This window comes from Pipistrellus hanaki, assembly GCF_964339955.1.
Source record: "Pipistrellus hanaki genome assembly, chromosome: X".
NCBI lineage: Eukaryota > Metazoa > Chordata > Mammalia > Chiroptera > Vespertilionidae > Pipistrellus > Pipistrellus hanaki.
In genome coordinates, this window is record NC_140524.1 from 9,304,801 (window position 1) to 9,332,489 (window position 27,689).

At 44.8% G+C, this 27,689-nt stretch overlaps 3 protein-coding genes across 17 annotated transcripts in view; 2 read left to right on the forward strand and 1 right to left on the reverse strand.

Annotated features, from left to right (window-relative positions):
* Nucleotides 1–2,497, reverse strand: part of SPRY3 (sprouty RTK signaling antagonist 3) — a 70,093-nt gene extending 67,596 nt beyond the window's left edge. For 2 of the 3 annotated variants that reach the window (XM_084871147.1, XM_084871148.1), the window contains exon 1: nt 1,261–2,497. The gene's annotated coding sequence lies outside the window, so the exon portion shown is untranslated. The other variant, XM_084871150.1, reaches the window with a different exon arrangement.
* LOC311615747 (histone H2A-Bbd type 2/3-like) lies at nt 468–24,166 on the forward strand. Of its 13 annotated transcripts, XM_084871178.1 has the most exons (6): nt 710–1,101; nt 5,623–5,776; nt 6,844–6,935; nt 7,400–7,522; nt 16,560–16,738; nt 23,469–24,166. In XM_084871178.1, exon 6 carries the CDS (start codon nt 23,654–23,656, stop codon nt 23,999–24,001), a length of 348 nt encoding a protein of 115 aa, XP_084727304.1. In that variant the 5' UTR covers nt 710–1,101; nt 5,623–5,776; nt 6,844–6,935; nt 7,400–7,522; nt 16,560–16,738; nt 23,469–23,653; the 3' UTR covers nt 24,002–24,166. The 13 variants fall into 13 exon arrangements, 10 of the variants coding, with proteins under 10 accessions (XP_084727311.1, XP_084727304.1, XP_084727306.1 ...); XR_014793791.1 differs by lacking the exons at nt 16,560–16,738; nt 23,469–24,166 and adding an exon at nt 8,362–9,185 and having other exon boundaries at nt 7,400–8,163; XM_084871180.1 differs by lacking the exon at nt 7,400–7,522.
* Nucleotides 24,167–24,601: 435 nt separating this feature from the next.
* Nucleotides 24,602–27,328, forward strand: LOC311615709 (40-kDa huntingtin-associated protein-like). Its single transcript, XM_084871117.1, has one exon. It carries the CDS (start codon nt 24,871–24,873, stop codon nt 26,017–26,019), a length of 1,149 nt encoding a protein of 382 aa, XP_084727243.1. The 5' UTR covers nt 24,602–24,870; the 3' UTR covers nt 26,020–27,328.
* The last annotated feature ends 361 nt before the right edge of the window (nt 27,329–27,689 follow it).

The window sequence follows — 27,689 nt, forward strand, 5'->3', positions numbered from 1 at the left end:
TTTTCTGCTCTCAAAAAGCTACTAGCTCATTGGAGGACACAAGCATTCAAAGACAAAGGCTACAATCTAGATCCTGAAGGCCTACACTGGACTCACTGGGCATAATGGATCCATGGAAAATGAGAAAATACAGTTACTTGAGAAAATATAGGAAAGGCTTCACAGATGAAGCAACACGTAAACTGAGTAAAAAATAAGGAGAAGCAGTTTTTCCAATAGGCAAGTCAGGGCAAAGTCTGAATGCCTTTTCTTCTTTTGTTGATCCTAACTTTTACAGATTGTTACCCCTGAGACATTAGCCTAATATTTTGCATCTCTAATAACTATTTTCCATTTTCCAGTGTCTCTATAGATTATGCCTATTGTTTGTTCTTGCTCTCCATGTTTCCCTCTGCCCTGGATTGCCCCTGCGCTTGCTAATTCGGTGCCCTTTTTGGTCCTTCCTTTGTCATCCGTATTGTTCCTTCATTTTTTCGCGCACAAAATATGCATTCTTAATGGTTACTTCCCTCCAGTACTCGGTGTAGTTCGCGCTATGCCTGCAGCCTGAATTCAGGGTGCTCAATTGAATTACTGGGAGTCCCGCATTGAGTAATACGTGACGTAGGTTCAAGAAAGTGCTGGAAGGTTAGTGAAAGGATTTTTCGATCCCGCAAACCCTGCTCAGCCACCATGAATAGGAGCCGAGTGGAGAGACGAGGTAGGCGCATTGAAAAGGCAGACAAGGCTCCCCGCGTTTTCCATGCGGCGGCGTAGTTGCACGGGTCCGCCTATCCTCCCCGAGCCTGTGGCTCCAAGGTCTTTTCCACACCCACGCGCGCCCCATCCCCATCCTCCTGGATCGGAGGCTCGGCTGCTCCGCCGCCTCCGTGGGCCAAGTCCCGGGCACGCGTGGAGCCCACCCTGCACGGCCGGAAGGAGCGGGGCGGGGCCTCCAAGCTCCCAGCTGGGCCCGAACCCGCTCGGGGAAGCCAGCGTGGGGCCGACTGTTTTTTTAGGCAAAAAGCAAAAGGCGGGCGGGCGCCAGGCTGCCTCCCCAGGCTCTCCTTACTTGCAATTCCTTCCGCTCGGCTGAATCGGGAGTCGCGATCTCCAGCACAGGTGGGTCCCGCCCCGTGGATCCGGGAAGGGGTGCCCCGGGTGGGTGCGATGGGTGGGGTCTGCTGCCCGGGCGCTTGCATGCAGGCCTGGCGCAGTGCGGGATGGCGCGGGGGCTCCCACCCCGGCGGCTGGGGCCCGTGGGTGGGCGGTGGTACTCACCTTCACCCTCGCGGAGAAAGAGGCCACTCGCGCCTTGCTGCAGGGCCGTCCGTCGTCACGATTCGTGCCAGTTGCGCGCGACAAAGAGTCCGCCCGGAGATCAGCGCGGGGCCAGATGGGCCTAACGCTGGAAAACAGCTGCAAGATCTGGAGCGAGCCCGCCTTGGGACTTACGCCCAGTATACATTGTTTTAAACTCGATCGGACTTCCCAGTCCCGGATCTGAAACTGATTTGGCGTCTCGCTTCCAGCCAGTCCCTGCCCTCCCTCTCTCTCTGCCTCGCTCTGCTGTGGCGATGGAGAGGAAGGTGGCTGCGTGCAAGACCTTGCAGCACTGATTTTTTCTCTCGTTCTAATATCCACCAATGTTCTCTGCCCAGATTTTACCCTTTGTCTGCCCCTCCTGAGCGAGGATTCCTTGCAAGTCAGGAGTGGCAGGGCAAGGCTTTGGCGGAAGCTAGGCGAGGAAGTTCTCTCTCTAATGAAAACAACTCTGAAAAGCCTTTTTAATACTACTGACTGCCCTGAAAGCTGGAAACATCCATTCAAGGCTTAGTTTGAATGCCAAACGCGGAAGAATGCTTTACTATTAAAGATTTTAACTGGATGATTGTTGGACCCAAATGTTTTGTGTTCAATGAACAGAATACACCACTTAGCAAGTCCCATCAGCAAAGACCTGTGTCACTTTAGGATGTACACCCAATCGTTGAAAGAAAACCTTAGCTCTCACATGTAGGAATACTTCCATAATCCATTCCCATACAGCAATTTTTAGAGTCGCTTCTTCGCTTGGTGTTGCTCTTTCAGGGAACACGGTAGGAAAAAATGACACACAATTTATTTTACATGAACTTAACTGTAAAGGCAAAGAAGAATTATAACCACGATGAACCAACATTGTGGTGTCAATCTGAGCCTCTGCATTAAGGAACTGGTGAGAATGAGAATGACAATCATGTATTATGCAAAGCACTATAATCTTCCAAATGAGAGGTGGGTGTGTTTATTGACCACCACACATAAGGAGGTTATACTTTATTTCATAACCAGTGCGATGAAGGGAATATTCACTGGGGTGGTTGAGTCTGGGCATCTTTTGAGTGTCCCACCGCATTCTTGATCTGGCAAGTGTGGACTGAGACGAATCACTTCCGAGCTTTGGCATCTGTGATGGGAACCACAGGCAGTTGTGTATCTCTGCTTGGCAACCCTGGGAACAGCAGTAAAATATCCAAACATCACTCAGCAACTGCAGTGTTTCTAGCAGCTGCGTGTTCTGCCTGCCAGGAAGGGGGTGGTGCTGGAGGAATACACCTTTTTGTAGGAAGAGTCTCTTTCTGGTCAGAGCCCAAGGGAACATAGACCCACCAGTTGGACACCTTGGTGACCCTCTTTCTTCAACATGGGCTATTTCCCATGCTCACATGGGTTCTACATGCACCTGCCATGGCCCTCATGTGAAGAAGTCACAGAATAGGCTCTTGACAAACCCCATGAGGGCACCCTGGCAGGCTCTGTGTAAGGGGGGGCCGATGTGCAGGTGGGTGTCCTTCAGGGCACGGGACCTGATGATCCCCAGACGGTTGATAAATGAGAGGGAAATTGTGGCAGACGTCTGCTGAGTCATCCTGGAGGGTGAGTCTAGGACTGGCTGTTTGGCAGGACCTGGTGGATGCTCTGATCATATTTTTACTCTGTTCATTCATTCTTTCATTCCAAAGGCAATCAATAAGTGCTTGCTCTGTGCCAGGATGCTGATCCACTCACGGCGATTGGCAGCACGGGGGCCAGGAAGTTTGGGAAGACAACAGGAATTCAATGTTCAGCATGCTGAGTCCGAGGCCTCCTCACTCTTCCCCATTCCCTGAATCTAATCAGTGCAAAATCTTGTCACTGCTGCCTCCTGGATATTTTTAAATCCCACCCACTTCTGTTTGCCCCCCACTGCTACTCCAGATTTCAAGCCAGAATCGTTCTATTTTAGTGATTTTTTAAAAAATTTTTTTTTGGGAGAGGGAGAGAGAAAAACATTGATGAGAGAGAAACATCAATCAGCTGTCTCCTGCACGCCCCCTACTGGGTATTGGGCCCACAACCCATGCATGTAACCATGGAACCAGTGACCTCTCGGTGCATGGGTGTATGGGAGGACTGAGCCACACTGGCCAGGGAATTTAGTGATTTTTAAATCTTTATTTTAGAAGATCTAAATTATTGCCAGTCTTAATGGGAAAACCACCACTTCTACCATCACCACAGTAGCAGCAGCAACATACAAGAGCCTAATGAGCTCTGTATTATTCCTAATATAATGTCTAAGAGACAAACTCTTTTTCCTCTGCTTTCTAAGGTGTTTTTAAAATTGTGTATTCAGATATAATATACATACCATAAAATGGACTCATTTTAAATGTACACGTCAAGGATTTTTAGTAAATTTGTTGAGTGGTGCAACCATGACTACAGTTTTAGACATTTCCATCACCGCAATGACATCTCTCTTTTACCCATTTGCAGTTAATCCCTGTTACCTCTCCCAGCCCCTGGCAACCACTAATCTGCTTTCTGTGCCTATGGATTTGCCTATTCTGAACATTTTATACAAATGCAATCATACAATATGTGGTCTTTTGTGACTTAGAGTAATGATTTTAGGCCTTGTTTTCTTTTCTAATACATGCATTCAAAGCTGCAAACTTCTCCCTAAGCACTGAAATGGCTACATCCCACAATTTTTGATAAACCAGTTTTCTTTTATTTATTTCAAAGCAGTTTCTCTTGAGATTTTTTTTTTTTTTTTTTTTTTTTTTGCTTTGACCATGGGTTATTTAGGAGTGTGTTTTTTAACCTCCACATATTTTGGGATCTCAAGTTATATTTCTGTACATATTATATGGTTTCTATTCTTTTAAATTGTTAAGGTGTGTTTTATGATCCAGAATGTGATCTATCTTGGTGGATGATTCATGTGAGCTTGAGAAAAATATATATTCTGCTATTTTTGGATGAAAGAGACTATAGATTTCAATTATATACAATTGATTGATGGTGTTGTTGAATTCAGCTATGTTCTTACTGATTTTATGCCTTCTTATCTGTCATTTTTCTTTTCTTAATATATTTTTATTGATTTCAGAGAGGATTGGAGAGAGATAGAAACATCAATGATGAGAGAGTCATTGATTGGCTGCCTCCTGCACACCCCACACTGGGATGGAGCCTGAAACCTGGGCATGAGCCCTGACTGGGAATCAAACCGTGACCTCCTGGTTCATAGATCGACTCTCAACCACTGAGCCATGCCTGGCCGGGCAGATTTCAGTCTTTTAGTGACCCCATACCAGTTGGATAATTTGTTTTACTATTGAAAGAAAAACATAGACATTTGTGGTTTCAATTTCTTAGCATGATTTTTGTGCTGCAGAAAAAGGAGAGTCAGAGTCGTCATTTTTCCCAATCCCTAATGTAGTCATTCTCCTCAAATGTCACTGCCAGTCATTCAGGAATCAAAATGCCTAGTTTTTTGGCTTGTAGACTCTAAAGAGGATATTTCTTTGTAGTAAACATGAAGAGATTGACGTTGACACATGTGATTACCTACTCCAACTAGAATTTCTAGCTGTGGCCATTGCCCAAGTGTTTTTGAATATTTTGTAATCAATGATTTTGGGGTCTTGATTTAATTTAATTAACATAAAAATGCATTGAGTCTTTAGTATATGTTTGGCACTGTGGGGATTACAAAGAAATTCGTTCTGTGATCTCATGGAATTTACAGCCCATCTGGAGAACCAAAGCTTACATTCCTGAATCAGTTAGGTCAATTCAGTCAAGATAATACCCTCATGTTTGGTTCCAACAGTATGTGTTGTTGATCGTCAGGAAAGAAAAAAATCTATGGAGTCCAGGTGAGGTAAGGAAGGCTTCTTTCAATGAATAGTACTTGAAATGACCTTTGAAAAGTCCATAGAGATTTTACATAAAGAGAACATTCTAAGTAAAGTATTATGAACAATACCATGGTCAGAACATTGAGAGCCCCCCGTTCAACTAGACTAGTTTCTCTCTTGAATCACATATACCCACTTCTTCATCGTGTACTTCAAGCCATAAAAAAGTGCATCCTGGTGCATAAGTGGCCATTCACAGGGAAATCATAAATCATTCCATTTGACTAACACTGGCCATTCTCCCACTTGACTCTCCAGAAACTCTCTTGTTTCTCTGGTTGGAACCTTTTCCTCATCCTTCATATTGAACACTCATGGTAACCTTCTTTGTCTCCTGACCATAATCTTATCTTTTCATATTAGTAGGTCATCCTTGGACTATTTCTGATAGTTTCTATTTTGGTTTTAGCAGTGCTTACAACCTGCCACCTAGACACTGATGGAAATCCTCCTTGGGTTGCAATACCTGGCCTTCATAAAGTCTATCCTTCAATCAGTAATTCTAGGAGCACCATGGTGTGTCATTGGAAGAGATAATGGTGCACCAGTAGACAATATATATGGTAAGTATGACCCTGAGGAAAGAAGGTGCCTCCCTTCATATTAAGGATACCAACTGATAAACCAGCTAACAGAACAGATAAGTTCAGTTGCTAGCCTTGTCTTGCTCCACTTACTCTTCCTGGAAAGCATATACATGCACAGATAAAGCCTTAGTTTAGTTATTACTAAGAGGCACTAACACGTGTGCTTCTATTGGAACTTTTTTTTTTTTTTTCTAACAAGGCGTCACAGCTGCCCGGATTTCATAATGATCCCAAGGCACTTAGGAGTGCTCTTCATTTATATCACAGCTTATCCCACAGCGTTTATGCATCTTAAAAACGGGTCTTCTCCAACACAACAGTACAGGAGACCCCACATGGGTGATGGGGTGCCTTGTACATACGTATACTACAAGTCCTCAGTAGCCAAAGGCCACTCTCAAAGTACAGGTCAGTGGTCCCTGCTGTAAAGTCATTCTCTCTAGGGTATAAGGGTGTCCCCTCCAGTGGGCACCAGGGTCAGTAGGCTTCATCCAGAAGCAACAACAGACCAACACCTGTGCTCAGCAGACTTACCAAATGGACAGAGTGTGTGGCCACTTGCTCTAAGGTGCCTTCATGTGAGTATATTTAAGTATACTTAAGTTGCCAGTTGTAGATCCTGGTGGAAGTATACCTACGTTGCCAACTCGAAGCCCAAATTCTTGGCCTGTACCATAATACCATCTCATTGTGCCTCTGTGACTCGTGGAATAAGTCACTTAACGACATTTTGTGGCACTACATTTGACATTGGGTCTTGTGGCATGCATAAACATGAGGTCTGTTCACTGCAGACAAGGACACACCAGGAAAACCAAAAGGAAAGCTCCACATACTCTTGACCTTAGACCACCCTTGTTTGACATAAACTTGACCTCAACCTGTCCTGCCTGTCTCCCAGTACCACAAGCCATACTCATTACAGTAGGTGCACTGATGAGATTGGCCATATCCTGCTTGACATTATTGTTTCTCACCAAGGGCCACAGTTGTCAATGCTTTTCAAACCCCTAATTCTTTAAACCCTTGCTTCTCTCTTACAGGATACTAAATAAAGTGTATGTCACAGTGCTCATCTCCTTTCATGTAAAAAAAAGATCTGCAACATTCTCACCAGCACGGAGCTCAGTAGCAGGTCAGCAACATGTCTAAAGCACCTCGTGATTCACCTCCACCTGTCTCCACCTACCAGTTGCCTGTTAGGCTCAGTCACTAAAAGGGCCTTTGGTGGTATGTGAGTTGCATGAGATAGGTACTCAGTGAGTCACCAGGTAGACGTGAGTGGTGTTCACCAGATTGATACAGATTCAAACTCAGTACCAGTGCTAAGCCTGAGGCCACTCAGCGAAAGTCCCAGGGCACACCAAGGGCAGCTGTCACCCACTGGGTGAACACACAGACCTTTGAGGTAGGTAGGGCAGGGTCTCAGGGGGTTGATGGGAGGGGAGGACAGCAGAGTTCATCAGGCTAAAAGATTTGGATGTATGGAGTGAGGGCTCTTTACAGGAATAGTAGTGCTGGTTAGACAAGTGAGGGAAATGGCCCCTTCCCTAGAACCACACAATTAAGCCTTTCTCTCTTCATCTCTGTCACTTGTAGTCTGCCTGGACCCCCTGAGAGCCTTCCAAGAAGGTCTGCACCATGGGGCCAGTCTGGCCAGAGGCAACAGATTCCTCCAAAAGTTGAGAGCTCAACAGAGTGGGGCCACAGGGAGTCTGGAGGGTGAGGCTGGTGCATTCCCCTAAGCCAGTGGTCAGCAAACTCATTAGTCCACAGAGCCAAATATCAACAGTACAATGATTGAAATTTCTTTTGAGAACCACATTTTTTAAACTTAAACTTCTTCTAATGCCACTTCTTCAAAATAGACTCGCACAGGCTGTGGTGTTTTGTGGAAGAGCCACACTCAAGGGGCCAAAGAGCCATATGTGGCTCACAAGCCACAGTTTGCCAACCACAGCCTTAAGCTGATGCAGTATGGATGGGAGTGCTCAACCCAGGAAAGATGGCATCTGTGAGTGGTGTGGGAGAAGAACTCAGCACAGATACCTTGGTGGCTGTCCTTCCTGGCCTTTCCCAAGAGCCACACTACTCAATCTCTCCCTGTAGGATTCCAGTCTGCTGCTGGAGCCCAGCAGAGTTAATCAGACCCAAACAGACCAAGATTTGACCATGGGAAGTGAGCGCTCTGCACTGGTTGGACATGTGAGGGATAAATGGCCCTTGACCTGGAGCCACACAAGTCATTCCTTCTGATATTCTACCCAAAACTCCTGGAGAGTTGGAGTTTGGCAGCCAGAAGTCAGGAGGGGGGGATAGCATATGTCCCATGAAGTGGTGACACTGGTCAGGCTAGTGCAGGGGTCTTCAAACTACGGCCCACGGGCCACATGCGGCCTGCAGAGGAGTCTGATCCGGCCCGCCAGGTTTTTTGGGCAGTGAGCGCAGCCGAGGTGTTACAGTAGGAATTAGTAGTTCATATAGTCCGGCTCTCCAGCTCTCTGAGGGACCGTGATCTGGCCCCCACTTTAAAAAGTTTGAGGAACCCTGGTAGTGGGAAGGCTATGGAATGGTCCCCACCCCAGAGCCACACATTTCAGCTTCTGACACCCCGTGAGTCCACACAGACCTCTATACCCTGGGCCCAGACAGCTGACTTCTCAGGGCATGAGCTCTGGAGGGCAACGTGACAAGGAGTCAGACCATTGCATTCCTCCAGGCTAATGCCATTTGGAGGTGGTTGTCCCTTCACTTCTCCCCGGAGCCACACAATCCAGTCTTCTCACACAAACTCCACTCTGCTTTGAGCCTCCCTCCCTCTGCTGGAGCCAGGGTGAGTGGCTGCCAATGAGGCCTGTGCACTGACCCATTAGGAGGGTGTCTGGGCTTCTAGCAGATCCTGCATCTCCCTGGTGGACAGAAACGTGGCTGATTTTCACAGCCAGGTGTTCTATAGGCTACATGTTCCAGTTCTGGCGCTCCAGGCAGGGGAGCCTGGTTTGGGGTTGAGACCTCAGGCTCCCCAGTGGAAACCTTTGCAGCTGAGATATCCTGTTGGATTATTAGCCACTGCACATGAGTGTAGAGCCAGCCCTTTTCATGATACCACCCTTCCTACTAGTCTTGATTTGGCTTCTTCTTTAAATCATTGGTTATAAGACTTCTGTTAAGCTAATCTTCAGTTGATTATTTAGATTGATTGTTTTATATTTTAGTTTTAATTCCAATTTGGTCCTGGGAGGAACTGAAAGTAACTTCCCCCTATCTGCCACTATCTTGGATCTCGGTTTGTCATTTCTATCAGAGTAAAAATCTAAGTTTTTATGTTTTAGCATAGAAAGCCCTCTGTGATCTGCTCCTTTCTGATAGCATCTCCTACTAAGCTCTAGCCACACTGCTTTTTAAATTAAAATACACACACACACACACACACACACACACACACACACACACACACATACTGAGTGGCCAGATTATTATGCATTCAGAGATCATAATAATCTGGCCACTCAGTGTATGTGTGTGTGTGTGTGTGTGTGTGTGTGTGTGTGTGTGTGTGTGTATTTATATTTATATTTGAGGCTCAGTGCATGAATTCGTGCATGGGTGGGGTCCTGCCAGCCTGGCCAAGGGGAGGGGAAATGGGCAGTTGGAGAGACTGCCTGCTGGTTGAACTCCTAGTCCAGGGGAAAATTTGCATATTAGCCTTTTATTATATAGGATATACACTGCCTTCAGAGATCATAATAATCTGGCCACTCAGAGTGTGTGTGTGTACGTGTGTGTGTGTGTGTGTGTGTGTGTGTGTGTGTGCATTTCAGAGAAGAAGGGAGAGAGAGCTAGAAACATCAATGATGAGAGAGAATCATTTATAGGCTGTCTCATGCATGCTCCACGCTAGGGATCAAGCCCACAACCCTAGCATGTGCCCTGACCGGGAATTGAACCTTGACCTCCCAGTTCCATAGGTCAACAATCAACCACTGAGCCATGCTGGTTGGGCCACACTGCTTTTTATACTGTTTTTTTGCAACAATAGATACACCCAGCCTAGTACCTTTACACTAATCTACTTTACACCAGATATTTTCATGACAAACTACCTCTTTGTTCAAATATCACCTTTCTCAAGGAACTCTACCCTAACCACCATGTTCAAAAGTCTGCTACTTAAGAGCATACACCTTTACTTTGCTGGGTTTTTTGTAGCTCTTATTACCTTCTAATATACTATATAATTTCCTTCATGTTTTTTATCTTTAATTGTCTACCTTCTCCCAGTAGAAGATAAACTCCATAAAAACAGGAAATTTGTCTGTTTTGTTTACTGATATATCTATGTCAAGGGCCTAAAATAGTGCCTGGCAGAAAGTTGGCACCTAATAAATATTTCTTAAATGAATTGATTAGCTAGTTAATTAGTTAATAAGGATGTCAGGGAAGGTTTTTAAAATGAATTTCTAGTTGAGACCTGGAAACTGAATAGGAAAAGAATGAGAGGGACAACATGGTTGGCAGAGGAAACAACATATGTGAAGGCCTTGAGGTAGTGGGGGCAAGATCAATAAGGCCAATTATATAAAGATTTGAGTGCCATTGTAAAGAGATGACTTAATCCTTTTGCCTGCCCTCTAGAAGCTCTCACCAAATGGGGAAAGAAAAATAAACAACCAATTATTATACGTGTTGTAAGTGTACTAGTAAGAGAATGCAAAAAGAGCTGTGAAAACACCAAGTAGTCAGCTGCTAACTCTTCCTAGGGGAGTTAGGAATATTTTACAAAGAAGGTGACATTAGAGCTAGGTCTCGGGCAGGAGAGTGACATGATGAAAGTGTTTTAAGAAGATTAATCTGGCAATAGTATGGAAAGTGGATGGGAATATGGATGGACTGGAGGCAAAGAAACCATCTAGTCTATGGCAGTAGTCCAGGCATGAAGTGATGAAGGCATCTATAGGAATGGAAAGAGAAGGACAAATCTGAGAGACATTTGGAAGGAAAAATTGACAGGAGCTAAATGGACTCTTGGCTTTAAGCCCCTCGAGAGGTAATGCTTCTTCTTTAGTAATAACCATGAAAAGATTCAGACTGACCTATTATGTAATTGCCTACTCTGACTAGAATTTCTAGATATGGCTGGCCTCCAAAAGTTTGTTATTGTGATTGATACTTGTTGGACCTTAATTTACATTAAGATGGGTTTAGACCTTAAGGTTGGGATGCTCTCACAAACATAATTTTGACTATGAAACAGCAAATTATTCTATTAAAAAAGAAATGAGTGAAACCATGGGACTGCATAGGAAGTTTTACAATGAGCTCATAGTTCCTTTTTTAAAAGTATAATATTATATATGGAAAAGAAGAACACTGTAACAGGCTGCATGTGCCTAAAGGATTAGTATTTAGAAAAATAAGGCCCCAACTTACTCTGGCTTGGATAAATAAAAACAATAAGAACAACATTTTAACTATGTTCTCAGAAAGAAAAAAATACATGTGTCTTGGGTAAGTTGCAACTCAGATGATATTGTTAAACTATTCTTAATGATCAATGGAATTAAAGGGTGAAGTAGTACTATTTTTTAACAACAGGGATGGATTTTGAAAGTATTATGCTAAGTGAAATAAATCAGACCGAAAAGGACAAAAATCATATGACTTCACTCATATTTGAAATAAGCAACAAACAAAAAATAAACAATCAAGACAAAATAAAAACAAATTCATTTTCATATATATGGACAACATATTAGTGGTTACTAGTGGGGAATGGGAGTATAATAGGTCAAAATAGGAAAAAGGAATCAAATATATGGTGATAGATGGAAACTACACTTTTGGTTAGTGAGTACACAGATGTCAAATTATAATGTTGTACACCTGAAACATAATATTATAAACCAATGTGACCTCAGTAATCATAAAAATGTCTTAGTTTATCCTTACCTTGATTGATAGTTTGCCTTGATATAAAATTATGGGTTCCAAATAAAGTACAGAAGTTTTAAATCAAAAAAAAAAAAAAAAAAAAAAGACTGTGTTAATGTAAATACATTACCATTTATAACAAAGAAAAAGAAGGAAGACTTTTAAGTAAGTGAGTACTTAGAAAGTTACAAAGTTATCAACAAAGGCATTCCACCCAAATATAATTTTTACTTCTGACAAGATCATTAGATGTAGTTTATGGAAGAAATATGGAATGAGTGAATGACTGATATTTCATCAAGATTTTAACACATCTTTTATGACACACTTATGAAAAATAATTATGAACCCATATTGATGGTTTAGATTAGGGGTGTCGAACTCAATCAGAGAAGGGGCCAAAATCTAAAATCCAGCCTAAATCGCGGGCCGAATGGTTTACTGAACAGTCATAAACTGACAATGTCATAAACTGACAGCGGAGTTCAGTTATGACAGCGCGGTGCGGGCCACATTGCAAGGCCTGGCGGGCTGGATTTGGCCCGCGGGCCTTGTGTTTGACACATGTGGTTTAGATAATAAAATTGTGTATTAATTAATTAAGTTATTGTCATACTCAAAGAGTAACAATTAACAGACCACTAGCAAAGGAAGAGTTTTGATAGGCTGTTTCAAACCTACATTTAGCTTGACCTAGTCAATATTTTTATTATTGAAGTAAAGATTCGGAACAAGCATCTCAACAGATTTAAAGAGACTACGAAGCTGGAAGAAAAGTAATTTAATCCAATTCCCACAAACATTTATGCAGTTTTACTATGTCTAGAAACCATTCTAGATATTAGAGTATAAAGATTATTGAAACATATGTCTTTCTATTGAGGAGCATATAAGTATTTCTAGGAGGAAAGACATAAAGACATAATTTTAGCAAAATGTATTAAGAAGGAAGATAGAGCCGAAACCGGTTTGGCTCAATGGATAGAGCGTTAGCTTGGGGACTGAAAGGTCCCAGGTTCGATTCCGGTCAAGGGCATGTACCTTGGTTGCGGGCATATCCCCAGTAGGGGGTGTGCAAGAGGCAGCTGATCGATGACTCTCTCTCATCGATGTTTCTAACTCTCTATCTCTCTCCCTTCCTCTCTGTACAAAATCAAAAAATATATTTTTAAAAAAAGAAGAAGGAAGATAGAGACATAGACAGTATTATGAGAGAACAAAAGAGATACTAGTTTATTTGGGGAGTTTAGAGAAGACCTCTTAGAGGAGATGATTCTTGAGGATGAATGAAAGGTAGAGTAGGAAGGGCTTCCAGTTTGAGGGAATAAAGAACATGAAGATGAGTTTCTTAGAATCATGAAAGCATTCAGTGGACCTGGGAAACTATAAGCAATATTGTACAAAGACATAAATAGCAGAAAGTAAGGCTGAGAAGTAGCTCAGGACCAGGTAATGGAAGGCATTGCATAACATGATAAGGAAACTGGTCTGTACCCTGAAGGCCCTAGCAATCCATTCAAACAGAATGACATAGTGACATGTCTGTTTTCCTACAGTGTGCACAACAGTTTGAATTGAAGGTAAGTGTGTATATGGATAGATTAATTAGAAGTCTATTACAGTCTTTGAGTGAGAAATAATAGTGGACCTGAACTTAGAGAGTGATAAGTAGAGATATAATGTAGTAGATGGGTTTTGAGCATCATTTAGGTCAGAAGTGGGAAATATCCAGCCCACAAGCAGTACAATGTCCGTGGAATCATTTGGTCTGGCCCTGCATTAGAGGTAAGTTAATTAAATGTTTGAGCAAATATAGGGAAGAGTAAAATCCACATGGGAAAGATTTACATTGATTGACTTCCAATCGAGATGGAACAGTGAGTTCATACTATGGAAAGCCTGCCACTCCAAACATATGGCAATGATGGGAAAAAACATTAACAGGTAAAATAAAAAATGAATGGCCAAGACAAAAAAAAAAAAAAAATTGTCTGTGTTGAATTGGCAGGCTTCGTCGACTGGAAGCAAATGCTGATAGCAAGAAGATGAGCTCCCGCGGAGTATAACATTCCAAAAGCACTCTGAGTAAGATGAAGCACAAAAACCAGGCTTATTGCTTCAAGCCAAACACTAGCATCAAACTATCGAAAACCCCACTAACTCCTGAATGCACATCCGTCAGAAAGAGAACTGCTACCAAGTCTATCAGGGTCATTGGCTCTTGTGAGTTGCAGGCCTACAGAGATGAGAACAAAGAACTCTCATCATGCTGAAACCAGTTAGGCTCAGCGGATAGGGTGTCGGCCTGTGAACTGAAAGGTCCCAGGTTCGATTCCGGTCAAGGACATGTACCTTGGTTGCGGGCACATCCCCAGTAGGGGGTGTGCAAGAGGCAGCTGATCGATGATTCTCTCACTGATGTTTCAAACTCTCTATGCCTCTCTCTTCCTCTCTGTAAAAAAAATCAATAAAATATAAATATTTTATAAAAGAACTCTGATAGCATGGAGTCCTCCCAGTTTTGCCAGGCATAGTCAACTGCTTTTTCCTTTGCACTTTTTCATTGTACTCTGTGCTTACAGCTATCATAGATAGTATTGGTAATCACATATTTGTCTTTCTTCCTCATTATATTGTGAGGTTCTTGAATGGTGGCTGGGATTGCTGACTTATTTATGTTTATATCTCCAATGCTCAGTAATATGTGTTGGGTGAAACAATGAGTATAAATGAATTAATATACTTGCTTAAGAGTGGTTTGGGGTGGGGGAGTAATACAATATAACATGATAAGAGTATTTGATTAAGAATTGAACATTAGACCAGGGGTTGGAATTTTATTTTTCTTTGAAGGCCCAGCTAAGAAATATTGTACATTTTTGAGGTCGCATGTGGTTTTGGTCTCATATTCTTCATTATTTTTGTTTACAACCCTTTAAAAATGTAAAATTCATTTTTAGCTTGTAGGCCATATAAAAATAGGCATGGGCCGTAGTTTGATAGCCTCTGTAATAGACAATACCCATAGTTTGGGAAACAAGAGTCTATGGAAAAAATAAATATAACCCACATATCAGCAGAGGCCACTTTATGCTCTGCTCCTTGCAAACACCCATAAACTCTCCATAAATTTGACTTTAGCTCTTGATTTCCAAACCTGTTATTTCAGAGCATTCCCTTAATCATCAGCAAATTCTATTATGTCTTTAGCTATAGCCTCTGGTATGTGATTGGTTTCATCCCACATCAACATGAAATTTAGTCCGTTCATCAGCTTACATCACACACACATGCATTTAGATGGTGATAAGTAGAAATATATTGGCATTTTGTGCCTGGACAGTGTGGCTCAGTAGTTAGCACTGACCCATGCACCAAAATGTCCCTCGTTCGATTCTCGGTCTGGGCACATTCCTGGATTGTGTGCTTGATCCCAAGTGCAGGGCATGCAGGAGGCAGCCAATCAATGTGTCTCTCTAATCAATGTTTCTGTCTTTTTATCCCTCTTCCATCCCCTCTTTTTAAATCAATAAAAACATACCAAAAAATAGCATTTTTGTGGGTTTAGTGACCTTAGGGTGTTATAGACAAGGTTCATATAAAGCACCATTCAGCTTCTCTGCAGTTTCATGTCTTCTCTTTTCCCACAAGACAAATTAATTGCTTTTAAGGTTTTATCGAAATAACGTTGTTTTATTAAGCTTTCTGAAACCATCACACTCAGGTAGTTCCAGACTCTAGCCAGGTTTATCAAGAAATATAGTTTATTCCTAACAACAAACATAATAATTATGATGATGATGATAATGATGATAGCAGCTAATATACATAGGTCTTAGTATGGGACAGATACAGGTCTGAGAGCTTTAGTGCTCATATTAAACCCAGGAGTGAAGTGTTATTATTGTCCTCATTTTACAAAACAGGAAATGGAGTCACTGGAAGTTTAAGTAACTTGCCCACAATCACATACAATCAGTGGAAAAGAAAGCTCCAAGAAGCCAGGGTGAGGGCAATCAATACTGCTGTAAGTGAAGAGGCCCAGAAGGATGGAACCTGCAAACCAATGCTTATATGTGGTGGGAAGGTTAAAATTAATGAAATTTAGCCTTAGCTAGTTTGGCTAGGTGGCTAAAGCGTTGGCCTGTGGCCCAAAAGATCCTGGTTTTGATTCCGGTCAAGGGTATGTACCTTGGTTGCAGGATCCTCCCTAGCCTGGGCCCTGATTGGTGCCCTGGTTGGGGCACGTGAAGGAGGCAACTAGTCAATGTGTTTCTCTCACATGTTTCTCTCTGTCTTCCCCTCTCTCTTCCACTCTCCCTAAAAATCAATGGGAAAATATAGACACAGACAACATTAAGGTGATTACCAGAGCTAAGAGGAGGAGGGGTGGTGAGAGATAGAGGATGGTAAAGGAGGAATAAATGGTGATGGAAGGAAACTTGACTTTGGGGATGAACACACAATACAATATATAGAGGATGTAGTATAGAATTGTACACCTGAAACCCATATAATATTATTAACCAATGTCATCCCAATAAATTCAATACACATTAAAAGTAAATAAAAGAACCACTTCTTAGGTAGTGGGGTAGAATCAACATTGCAAGGCATAAAATCAGAATGGCTGGTGAATAAGTAGAAGCAATGGTTATAGACCACTTATGCTTAGCTATTTAGAATGTCTTCCTTGTTTAATCCTGTGTAGTTGAGATCACGAAATCTATTCCTTTACCCAGTTTTTTATGTAGTCTTATTCCCTTGGGCTCATAAAAGTTGTCATATGTTGTTACTAACTCTTTCTTCTGATTATTGAATTTTCTAGGATGTGCCACAGTTTTTCCTACCTGCAAAGCAGGATCCAGGACCTGCTGAGAGAAAGAGTCATTCATTGGGCCCTTCAACAGCCCAACTTCAAAAGCTTACTTCCTTTAACCATCCATTGACACCATACAGACTCCAAGCCTCTGAATTGTGCTTGACAACAACATGGAGATGATTTTGGTAAGATGTGTGGAGGAAAATACTTGCTTTTTAATTGTGATGAAAACATAAAATTTAACATAACTATTTTTAAGTGTACAGCTCAGTAGTGTTCAATATATTCATACAATTTTACAATAACAGATGACTTTTTAGTGTTTCTTTTTTTATTTCTTTTTTTTTAATTGATTATGGTATCACATAATTGTCCTCATCCCCCCCATTCCCATTTCAAACCCCTCCCCATATATGCCCCCACCCCCCTGTTTTTCATAGCCACTGGTTAGGCTTATATGCATGCATACAAGTCCTTTGGTTGATCTCTCCCCCTTACCCCACCCTTCCCTGCCTTCCCTCTGAGGTTTGAGCCCAGAAAGGAACTCACTACAGACTGATTCATTTGCCTCTCAGCATAACCATTATGGCTTGTCTCAGTTTCGGTTCTTACAAGGGTATTTCTTGGATCACATGATCTCACACATCTAGAGGAAATAACAAGATACTTTTTTATGTACACTGAAAATACTTTCTGAGGAGCTCTAGCCATTTATTTCCAAGGTTACCCTACAGGTTGCAAGAAAGACAAAAAGAATTTGGGCAATAGTAAAATGTCATCCCAGCTAGGAAAAGGGAACACTGTTCCAGCCCCATTCTTACCTCCCAGTATCATGTAAGGAAAAATGGGAAAGAAAAGAAAGCCTCATTGTACAAGAGAGAGGTTCAAAGTCATAGACTGGAAATGCTACCACCAGGAGAAGTATTAGGTGGAAGAGCGGGGAAAGCTTTATCCCAGTGTATTAGTTTCATAACACTGCTATAACAAATTACCATAAACTAGTTGGCTTAAAACAGCATAAATTTACTCTCTCTCAATTCTGGAGGCTAGAAATCTGAAATCAAGGCATTGGCAGGGCCATGCTCCCTCCAAAGACTTTGGGAGAGAGATCTTCCTTGTCTCTTCTAGATTCTGGTTATCATTAAACCTATTCTGGGGGTTGCCAACAATCCTTCATGTTCCCTGGCCTGTGGCAACATCTGTTTCCATCATCACGTGGCCTTCTTCCCTGTGTCTCTTCTGTGCCTTCAAATCTCCCTTTCCTTTCAAGGACATCAATTGATGGGTTCAGGGCCACCCTAATCCAATATGACCTCAGCTTATCTTGGTTACCTTCAAAGACCCTATTTCCAAATGTAAGGTCTTATTCACAGGTGCTAGGAGTTGGGATATTAATGTATCTTTTGGGGGCATACAGTTTAAACCATAACACCTGAGAAAGGGACAAAAACATTTGTGAAGGCCACACTCCCAAGACATAGGCTCACTATTCACTCCAAAGATTGAAACATAATCCAAAGATTTGAGAGTGTCCTCCTCCCACACACAATACAACCAACTAATATTCCTCCAGTTAAAATAAAAGTGGGCTCCAGCTAAGAGAACTGCAGGAGGCAGGCTGTCTCTGATGTGCAGCACAAAGGGAAAGGGAGACAAAAACAAGGTCACTAGGTAAATTTACTGCCTCTGTTACTCATAGAGGCAAACATCAGATAGACTCCATCTCTTGGCTGGACTGATATATTCACCCTGAAGTTCTATTCACCTCAGAATCTACTGTCCTATACAGCATGCCTGGCCTTTAACAACAACAAAATTTAAAAAGCACAATAAAAGGCAAGAAATAATACAATTTGAAGAGACAAAGCATCATGAGAACTAGGTTCACATATGACGTGGGTGTGGGAAACTAAAAAACAACTATGATTACTATGTTAAGGACTCTCATGGACAAGGTAGACAAAATGAAAAAAAACAGATGGAAAATAGAAGAATCCAAAGGAAATCTCTCCCTCTCTCTCTCTCTCTCTCTCTCTCTCTCTCTCTCTCTCTCTCTCTCTCTCTCTCTCTCTCCCCCTCCCTCCCTCCCCTCTCTTTTAAATATATATTGTTTACTGAGTAAGGGAGAGATAAATAGAAACATCAATGATAAGAGAGAATCATTGATTGGCTGCCTCCTGCATGTCCCTACTGGGGATTGAGCCCACAATTTGGGCATGTGCCCTTGATCAGAATCAAACCTAGGACTCTTCAGTCCTAAGACCGATGCTCTATCCACTGAGCCAAGCTGCCTGGGATGAAATCTGTCTTTTTCTGACCCCTTGCTCTTATCTTTCTGGTTTGATTCCCTCTCAGTCCTCTCTTATTTTCTGTGTGGACACTCATTCAGTCTCCTTCCAAGAATTTTCTTCTTTTGCCGGCCCCCCTTAAAAGAAGTCATCCTTGGTCCCCTTCTATATACTTTCCCTGTATGATCTCACTACATCATGCCCACTAAAATTATCCTAATGAATCCCAAATCTATATCTCCACCCTGACCCCCCTCTCTCTTTAATTCCCACACCATTTATCCTTCATCTCCATCTCTATATCACACAGGCATCTCAAACTGACATATTCCAAATAAACTCATCTTCCAACCAATACCAGGACCTTCATCTTTAGCCCATATCTCTAGTAATGGCTCCAAAAATCCATAGTCATCTCACCCTGTATTCGAGGAGTTATGCCAGAGCTTTCTCCCCCGCTCCTCTACTAATGCTCTACTTTTTCACTCAGCTAACTTCTATTTGTTCTTCATCTTGGACACTAATGTCTCCAGGAATGTGTCCCAAACAGCAAAATCCATGTAAGTTATTCCTCAATGTTCCTATAGCATCTTGAACTTCCCTTTTCATAGCACTTATCACAATACAGTGTTTTATTTGTCAGGTTCCTTGTATATCTATCTTTCATCATACTACATGCAGGAACCTGATGTACATTGTTCATCAGTATTTCCTCAATGCCTACCACAGTCCCAGACATATAGTAGGCATCCAATAAATATTGAAGGGAATAAATCACCAAGTCTCCAGCTAAGGTCAAAAGTGTCATAAATATGTTTTAAGCACCTATTATGTATCATTTTACTAACTAAATTATTATTTTTATTGTTGATAGTAATACAGATGTCCCCCATTTCCTCCCCTTTACCCCTCCACCCAACACATGCCCTATCCAGGCCTTCACCACCCGATTATCTGTGTCCATGGGCTATACATATATGCATATATGTTCTTTGCTTAATCTCCTCCAACCCCCCCAACCTACTCCCCTCTGAGATCTGTCAGCCAAATTATCTTTTAAATTGAATTTGTCCCCTGGAGTTATTTACCAATGCCATCATCTTAGTTAAAATGTCTATCATTTCTTGATTAAGTTACTGCAGTAGCTATCTAACTTCAATCTCAGTCCTCTCTATCCTGAATAAGCTGCCAGAATAAGTTTTCTGGAAACAAATCAGGTCATGCCACTCCATAGCTTAATGACCACAGTGAGCTCATAATTACCTACAAGGTATTTAAAAACCAGAGAATAGCAGACCAGGACCTATGTGTCTTGGCTCCTACACCCTCTACTCTAGCCACATCAACAGCCACGCTCCCATGGGCACCCTACTCTTCAGTATTAGTAAACTAATTGCAGGTCCCCCCAAATGCCTCAGCTTCTCGTCATGGTACAGATCCCTTCTCTCACACACACTTTCCATCAAGAAGTTTGCCTGGTCTGCACCTATGCTTTCAACAAAAAGTGTGTGGACCATTCGTTATACACTATGACCAAGTGGGATTTCTCCCATGAGTGTAACATATGAAAGTCAATTAATATAATGCACCTAATAGAATACAGGGGGTGTGGGAATGTCATGCTCATTTATTCATAGATGTAGGGGGAAGGGAAGCATTTGACAAAATCCAACACCCTTTTATGAAAATAAATTCAACAAAATAGGAATAGAAGGGGATTTCTTCAATCTGATAAAGAGCATCCCATTCACAATGGTGAAAGGCTGGGTACTTTCCCCAAAGCATCAGGAGGAAGATAAGAATGTTTGTTCTTGACACTCTATGCAACATTGTGCTCAAAGTTGTGCCAGACCAAATAGGTAAAAGACATTCAATTTGAAAGGAACAAGTAAAACTATCTCTATTCACAGACATGTTCACATATATATACTAGAGGCCTGGTGCATGAAATTTATGCATGGGGGGGGGCGATCATCCCTCCACCCAGCCTGCACCCTCTCCAATATGGGACCGCTCAGGCCTGCGCCCTCTTTGTGGGATCAGGCCAAAACCAGCAGTCAGACATCCCTCTCAAAATCCAGGACTGATAGCTCCTAACTGCTCCCCTCCCTGCCTTCCTGATTGCCCCTAACTGCTCTGCCTGCCAGTCCGATCACTCCCCAACCACTCCCCTGCTGGCCTGATTGATGCCTACTGCTCCCCTGCCAGCCTAATCACCCACAACCATCCTTCCCTGCAGGCCTGGTTGCCCCCAACTGCCCTCCCCTGCCGGCCATCTTGTGACAATGTGGGGGCAGCCATCTTGTGATGACATGGGGGCGGCCATATTGTAATGATGTGGGGGTAGCCATCTTGTGACAACGTGGGAGCATCCATCTTGTGACACAAGGGTATGAGGGTCAATTTGCGTATTACCTTTTTATTATATAGGATACACATATATACATACATATACACATACATATATACATACATATAAAACACTAAAGAATATACTAAAACACAACAGTTTATTCAATTATGCTATCAAGGAGCTCAGCAAAGTTGCAGGAGCCCAGATCAATGTGCAACCATCAATAGTATTTCTATACACTAGCAACGAACAATCCAAAAATGAGGTTGAGAAAATACTTCCTTCTCTAGTATCATCCAAAATAAAATGCAATACTGAGGAAGAAATTTAACAAAAGACATGTAAGACTTGTACTCTGAAAACTGCAAACCGTTGCTGAAGGAAAGGGAAGAGGACTGAAATAAATGGAACGGCATCCCATGTTAGCATTTAATATTGCGAAGATGGCCACAGTCTCCAAGGCAATATTCAGACACAGTGCCATGCCTGTTACAATCTAACTTGGCTTCTTTGTGAAAATTGCCAAGCTGATCCTTTAATTCACATGGAAATGCAAGGAATGCAGAGAGCCAAAACAATCTCACAAAGAAGAACAAAGAGGGAGGACTCTCACTTCCCAATTTCAGTGCTAACTACTAAGCTATAGCAATCCTACAAAGTGTGGCCCTGCATAACGATAGACCTATTGTAAGTCAATGTTTTAGAATTTAGAGGCATAAGTAACTCACATATGTATAAATAATTGATTTCCAATAAGGGTACCAATACCATTCAATGGAAGAATGAAAAATCTTTAAAAAAAAAAAAAAAAAAAAGTGCGGGGACAACTAGATATCCACAGACATAAGAATAAATATGGAGCCCCAAAACACACCAGGTACAAATATTAAATCTGATGGACCACAGACCTAAAGTTAAGGGCTGAATCAATATAACTCTTGAGATAAAACTTAGGTGCAAATCCCCATGACCTTGGATTAGGCAATGGTTACAAAATATGAGAGCAAAAGCACAGCCACAAAAGACAAAGAAAAAAACACAAAGATAAATTGTATATCATCCAAATACTAAACTTTTATGCACCAAAGGACTCTACCTAGAAAGGGAAAGGACAGCCTCCAGAATGGGAGAGACACTTTTGCAAATCATATGTCTGATAAGGGCCTACTTTCCCAAAGGCATCAAGAATCTTAAGACTCAGCACCAGAAAGACAAGCAGCCCAGTTGTGGGAAATGGGCAGAGGAGTTGAAAACACACCTGCTGTGCAGGAAGCAGATGTAGGAATGGCCAAGAGGCACAAGACAGAGTGATCAACATCACTCCCCATCAGGGAAATGCAAATCAACACCATGAGATACCACTTCACACCCACTGGGGTGGCCATCAGAAGCAAAACAAGAGGAGAATAAGTTTTGAGGAGGATGTGGAGAAATTGGCCCTCAGACACTGCTGTGGGGAGTGCACAATGGAGCAGTCACTATGGAAATCAGTGGGGCGGTTCCTCAGTACATGAACATGGAATTGCCATATGGCCTGGCAACTCCACTCCCAGATGTACACCCAGAAGAGCCGAAGACAGGTGTTCAAACAGAACCGTGTGCAGGAATGTTCACCGCCGCGCTAGTCACAACTGCCAGGAGGTGGAAATTCCCCAAACACCCATCCACCGAGGAGCCGATGCACAGCATGCAGTCCACCCACACGATGGAATACTATTCAGCCACGAAAAGGGAATGGAGGGCTGATCCAGGCCACCACCTGGGTGAACCATAATGAGACCGTTATGTTAAGTGAAAGTAGGCAGACACAAAAGCCACCTATTATCTAAGATTACATCTCTAGAAATTTCCAGAATAGACAAGCCTCAATGGACAGGAAGCAGATTCATGGTTGCCCAGGGTCTAGGGGAGGAGTAGAAGGGGTATTGGGCTGGATAGAGGAGGAGGGCAGTGGGAAGTGACTGCCTGATTGGGTAGAGGGGTTCTTTTGGGGGCAGTTCCAACGTTTTGGAAGTAGATAGTTGTGTTGGCTATTCAACATCACCAGTTATGCCTGGTGCCACTGCAGTGTTTTTTCTGTACAACATTCCTGTCCAGTAGACAGTGGACCTCGTAGAGAAGGTCCCATGGGCAAGGGTGCATAGGGAGCTGCCAGCATCCCTTCTCTGCAGGCTCAGGCCGAGGCCCAGGCTCGGGCCCAGGCTCGGGCCCAGGCTCGGGCCCACCAGGGCCAATGGGAAGGCAGTGACCTCACAGAACTTATGTATCACACAGCCTGTCCCTGGACCAATGGGGGGCCGGCCCGTGGTCGCTAGGAGACAGAGCAGGAGCCGCTGTACCCGCCATTTTGAGCGGTTGAGACCAACTGGTACCTTCTTGACCGCCCTGAGCCGCACCTTACCACGCCACAGCCCAGCGCAGCGCTAGACGGGTCGGAGACAGCGCACCCCAGCGATACCATGTCCGGGCAGAGGAGCCGGGAAGGGCCCCCTGACCACCAGAGGCGCAGGCGCACCCGCAGCCGCACCGCCAGAGCGGACCTGACCTTCTCGGTGAGCCAGCTGGAGCGCCGCCTGCTGGACGGCCACTACTCGCAGCGCCTCAGCGCCAACGCGCCCGTGTTCCTGGCGGCCATCATCCAGGACCTGACGGCCACCGTCCTGGAGCTGGCGGGCAACGAGGCCCAGAAGATGGGCTGCCGACGCATCACCCCGCAGCTGCTGGACATGGCGATCCACAACAACGCGCTGCTCAGCGGCTTCTTCGACAACATCACCATCTCCGTCATGAGCCCGGGAATGCAGTAGCTTCCCAACATGACCCGGGGGCCCAGGCCTCCACCCCTCACAGCCCAGGCGGCCCGGGCCTGCTGGCGCCTTGGGCACAGTTATTGAAAGTTATTTTAAATAAATAAAGCATTGAAGGAAACCCATGTGCCTGCTTCAGTCACTGAGTGGGGGGGTTGGAGGGATGGGGCTTGGTGGTGTGGCCCTGGGAGCGGGGGCAGAGTTGGGATGACAAGGGAGGAGCAGCCCCTCATGGTGACAGTGCAGGGTGGTCCAGGGCGGGAGAGGCCGGCTGGGGTGGGGTGGGCTGGGGTATGGAAACCTCCCCATCCCCTCTGAGCAAGTCAGAGTCTGGCAGCGCCCCCAAGAGGCTGGTGTTCACTGGGGTGGAGCTCAAGACCATGACTCAGGCCTCGTGATAGGGTGAGGGGGCCATGCCAACCCGTGTGCAGAATGGAGGGGTGGGTGGAGTGGTTGGCATGGAATCCACAAGGCCTTTGACGGGAAGATTGAGGAGTGAACGGGAGGAGGGGACAAGGAGAAAGACACAAAATCAGAATGAGCGAATGAGCATCACCAGTTTATTTTTGGTCCTGTTCCCTTAGAGATGCTGGAGACACCCTTAGCAACCTGGGTAAACATGCTGTCACCTAGCAACAGAGGGCACCTGACCAGGCCCCGCCCCAGGATCTGTGATTCGTCTAAACTCATTGTTCTAGGCCAGGCCCCGCCCAGGGCGCACCACATTTGCATATCACCAGGGCAACGCCAGGGCGTGCATCGCTGGTCCCTGCTCCGTGGGAGGGAGGCCAGAGCGGAACGCAGGGCACGTCGCTGTCAGCTGCCTGCACCCACGAAGTCCGCCCAGAGGAAGCGCTCGGGCTGGGAACATGGCGGCGTCCTCTAGCGGCCTGGGTGGCTTTTCCGGGATGGGTCTGGATGCCGGGGACTTCCTGGCCAGGTACCGGCAGGTGTCGAACAAGCTGAAGAAGCGGTTCCTGCGGAAGCCCAACGTGGCGGAGGCCGGCGAGCAGTTCGCCCAGCTGGGCCGCGAGCTGCGCGCCCAGGAGTGCCTGCCCTACGCGGCCTGGTGCCAGCTGGCGGTGGCGCGGTGCCACCAGGAGCTCTTCCACGGGCCGGGGGAGGCCCTGGCGCTCACCGAGGCCGCCCGCCTCTTCCTGCAGCAGGAGCTCGACGCCCGCCAGCGCCTCGCCTGCCCCGCCGCCGCCGGGGAGCCCCTGCAGGCGGCCGCCAGCGCCCTGGGCGCCGCCGTGCGCCTGCACCTCGAGCTGGGCCAGCCGGCCGCCGCGGCCGCGCTGTGCCTGGAGCTGGCCGCCGCCCTGCGCGCCCTGGGCCAGCCGGCCGCCGCCGCCGGCCACTTCCAGCGCGCCGCCCAGCTGCAGCTGTCGCCGCTGCCCCTGGCCGCGCTGCAGGCGCTCGGCGACGCCGCCTCCTGCCAGCTGCTGGCCCGCGACCACAACGCCGCCCTGGCCACCTTCACCCGCATGCAGCGCCTGGCGCAGGAGCACGGCAGCCACCCGCTGCAGCAGCCACCCCCGCCGCAGCCGCCGTCGCACCCCCTGATGCAGCCTCAGCCTCAGGGGCCCCACCTCAGACCCAGCGCGGTCCCAGCCCTGTCCACCTCGCAGCGCCCTGCGAATGCCGGCTTTGCGGCCGCGCCCTCTGGTGCCCTGCTGGGCGCCTTCTCGGACATCGCGGTCCGCTGCGAGGTGTCCCGCGTGCTGCTGCTCCTGCTCCTGCAGCCGCCGCCCGCCAAGCTGCTGCCCGAGCACGCCCGCACGCTGGAGAAGTACTCCTGGGAGGCGTTTGACAGCCAGGGCCAGGAGGGCAGCGGCCAGCTCCCCGAAGACCTCTTCCTGCTGCTGCAGTCCCTGGTCATGGCCGCCCACGAGAAGGACACGGAGGCCGTCAAGGCGCTGCAGGTGGAGCTGTGGCCGCTGCTGAGCGCCGAGCAGAACCACCTGCTGCACCTGGTGCTGCAGGAAACCATCTCCCCCTCCGGACAGGGGGTCGGATGACGCCCACCGGCCTCGTGACTGTGCCCGTGGCCGGACCTCGGGCACCACCATTGCATTTGGAGGGAAATAAAAGTTATTGATCACAGCGACTCTACCTTTGTTCGCCTATTCCTCTTGCCACCACAGACTTTAGTTGACTGAAAGTTACCCGTACCCAAAAGGCTTCTTTCCATAATAGTGGCAGCAAAAAGCAGCATGAGAGGGACAGAGTAGAACGCATGGCTCTCTTCCCCAAAACTGTACCGTCAGAATGAGAAGCCTTTTACCCTTTTCCTCTTCCACCCAAGTCGCCCCACCCCATACCCCAATCTTTGTTTCCTGATCAGGGTTTTATTTTGCACTGCTGTCTAACTACTTAAGCTATGTGTTTTGATCATGACTCATCTCTTGGTGCATTTCTCTATCTATCTCTGTGATCACCCGATTTCTCCTGTTTTATCAACGCCATCCATATTCACAGGAACCATTTGATTCCATGCATCGTTGTTGCGACAGCTCTACATCTACGATAAAGCCATTCCAACAGTCCTGACATGTGGTTTCGATTTACTTCATCTATAAAATGGGAATAATTTATCTCCTTGTCAGGCTCCAGAAAGCAGGAACAGTCCTCTTTCGGTTCCAAGACGTATTCATTCATTTGAAATTGACAGTGTACTTAGCATGCCATTACCCTGGACGATGAGTCTACGGAGATCATTTTACTGGGATCGCTGCAATGCAAATGTATCTGGTGCAATGTCGGGTTGGGGGGTGTGGCTGGAGGGGGGTCCAAGGCAAACGTGTCAGGTGTGCATTGGAATCCACATGTATGCTTCTATTCTGAGAGTTACCTATAACCCACAAATTAGCATGACTGATTTCTTGGCGCATGTCAATATTTGTAGTAGGAATCTTTCTGCAACTCTTATGTAACTCGACTATGTAAAATCAGCATGGTTCTTTGGTGTTGTATGATCATGTAGATGACCAAAAACATGATGGCGTTCCATTTAAAAAGTCTAAATCTTCAGACTTTTTGGTCCACATGTTGCATGCAAAATGACTTGGCTGTGTATTGTGTGGGTTTTTTTTAATTCAATTTTATTTTATTTACAGTTTCAAGAGTGATAACAAGAATTCTTCAGAGTATAATCTCAATCATTCAGCTTTGGGAAAATGCATCTCAAACCAATACAAAATAATATGAATGTAAACTGTAATTTAAAAAATAAAAATAAATTAAAATTTAAAAAGACCTGTTTGCAACAGTACTCGGACATAATAAGGAGAGAATAAAAGGAAATGCATGAATAAAGTTGCTATACACTGGATGAAAAAATTGTGTCTTCAATAATTTAAGAATAATGTATTTGTGTATAAAATCAAGTTGTTAATGAAAATGAACTGGAAAATATTTGACAGACAATGGAAAGCTAACATGTTGATATTTGACGTGATCAGGAAAGCCCACTCAAAGAACAGAAAAAAATAACCAAATTTAAAGCTGGAAATAAAAAGTTCCTGAGTTGATGAAAGACATGTGCTTAAGAATGCACAAGTTACAAATGGGAACAAATTAGGAAGTAAGCCCTAACCAGTTTGGCTCAGTGGATAGAGCGTCAGCCTGCGGACTGAAGGGTCCAGGTTCGATTCCAGTCAAGGGCATGTACCTTGGTTGTGGGCACATC

What these genes read in the sequence shown, in the direction of transcription:
- LOC311615709 (XM_084871117.1), top strand. Translation starts at nt 24,871, where the DNA reads ATGGCGGCGTCCTCTAGCGGCCTGGGTGGCTTTTCCGGGATGGGTCTG.
- LOC311615747 (XM_084871185.1), top strand. Translation starts at nt 23,654, where the DNA reads ATGTCCGGGCAGAGGAGCCGGGAAGGGCCCCCTGACCACCAGAGGCGC.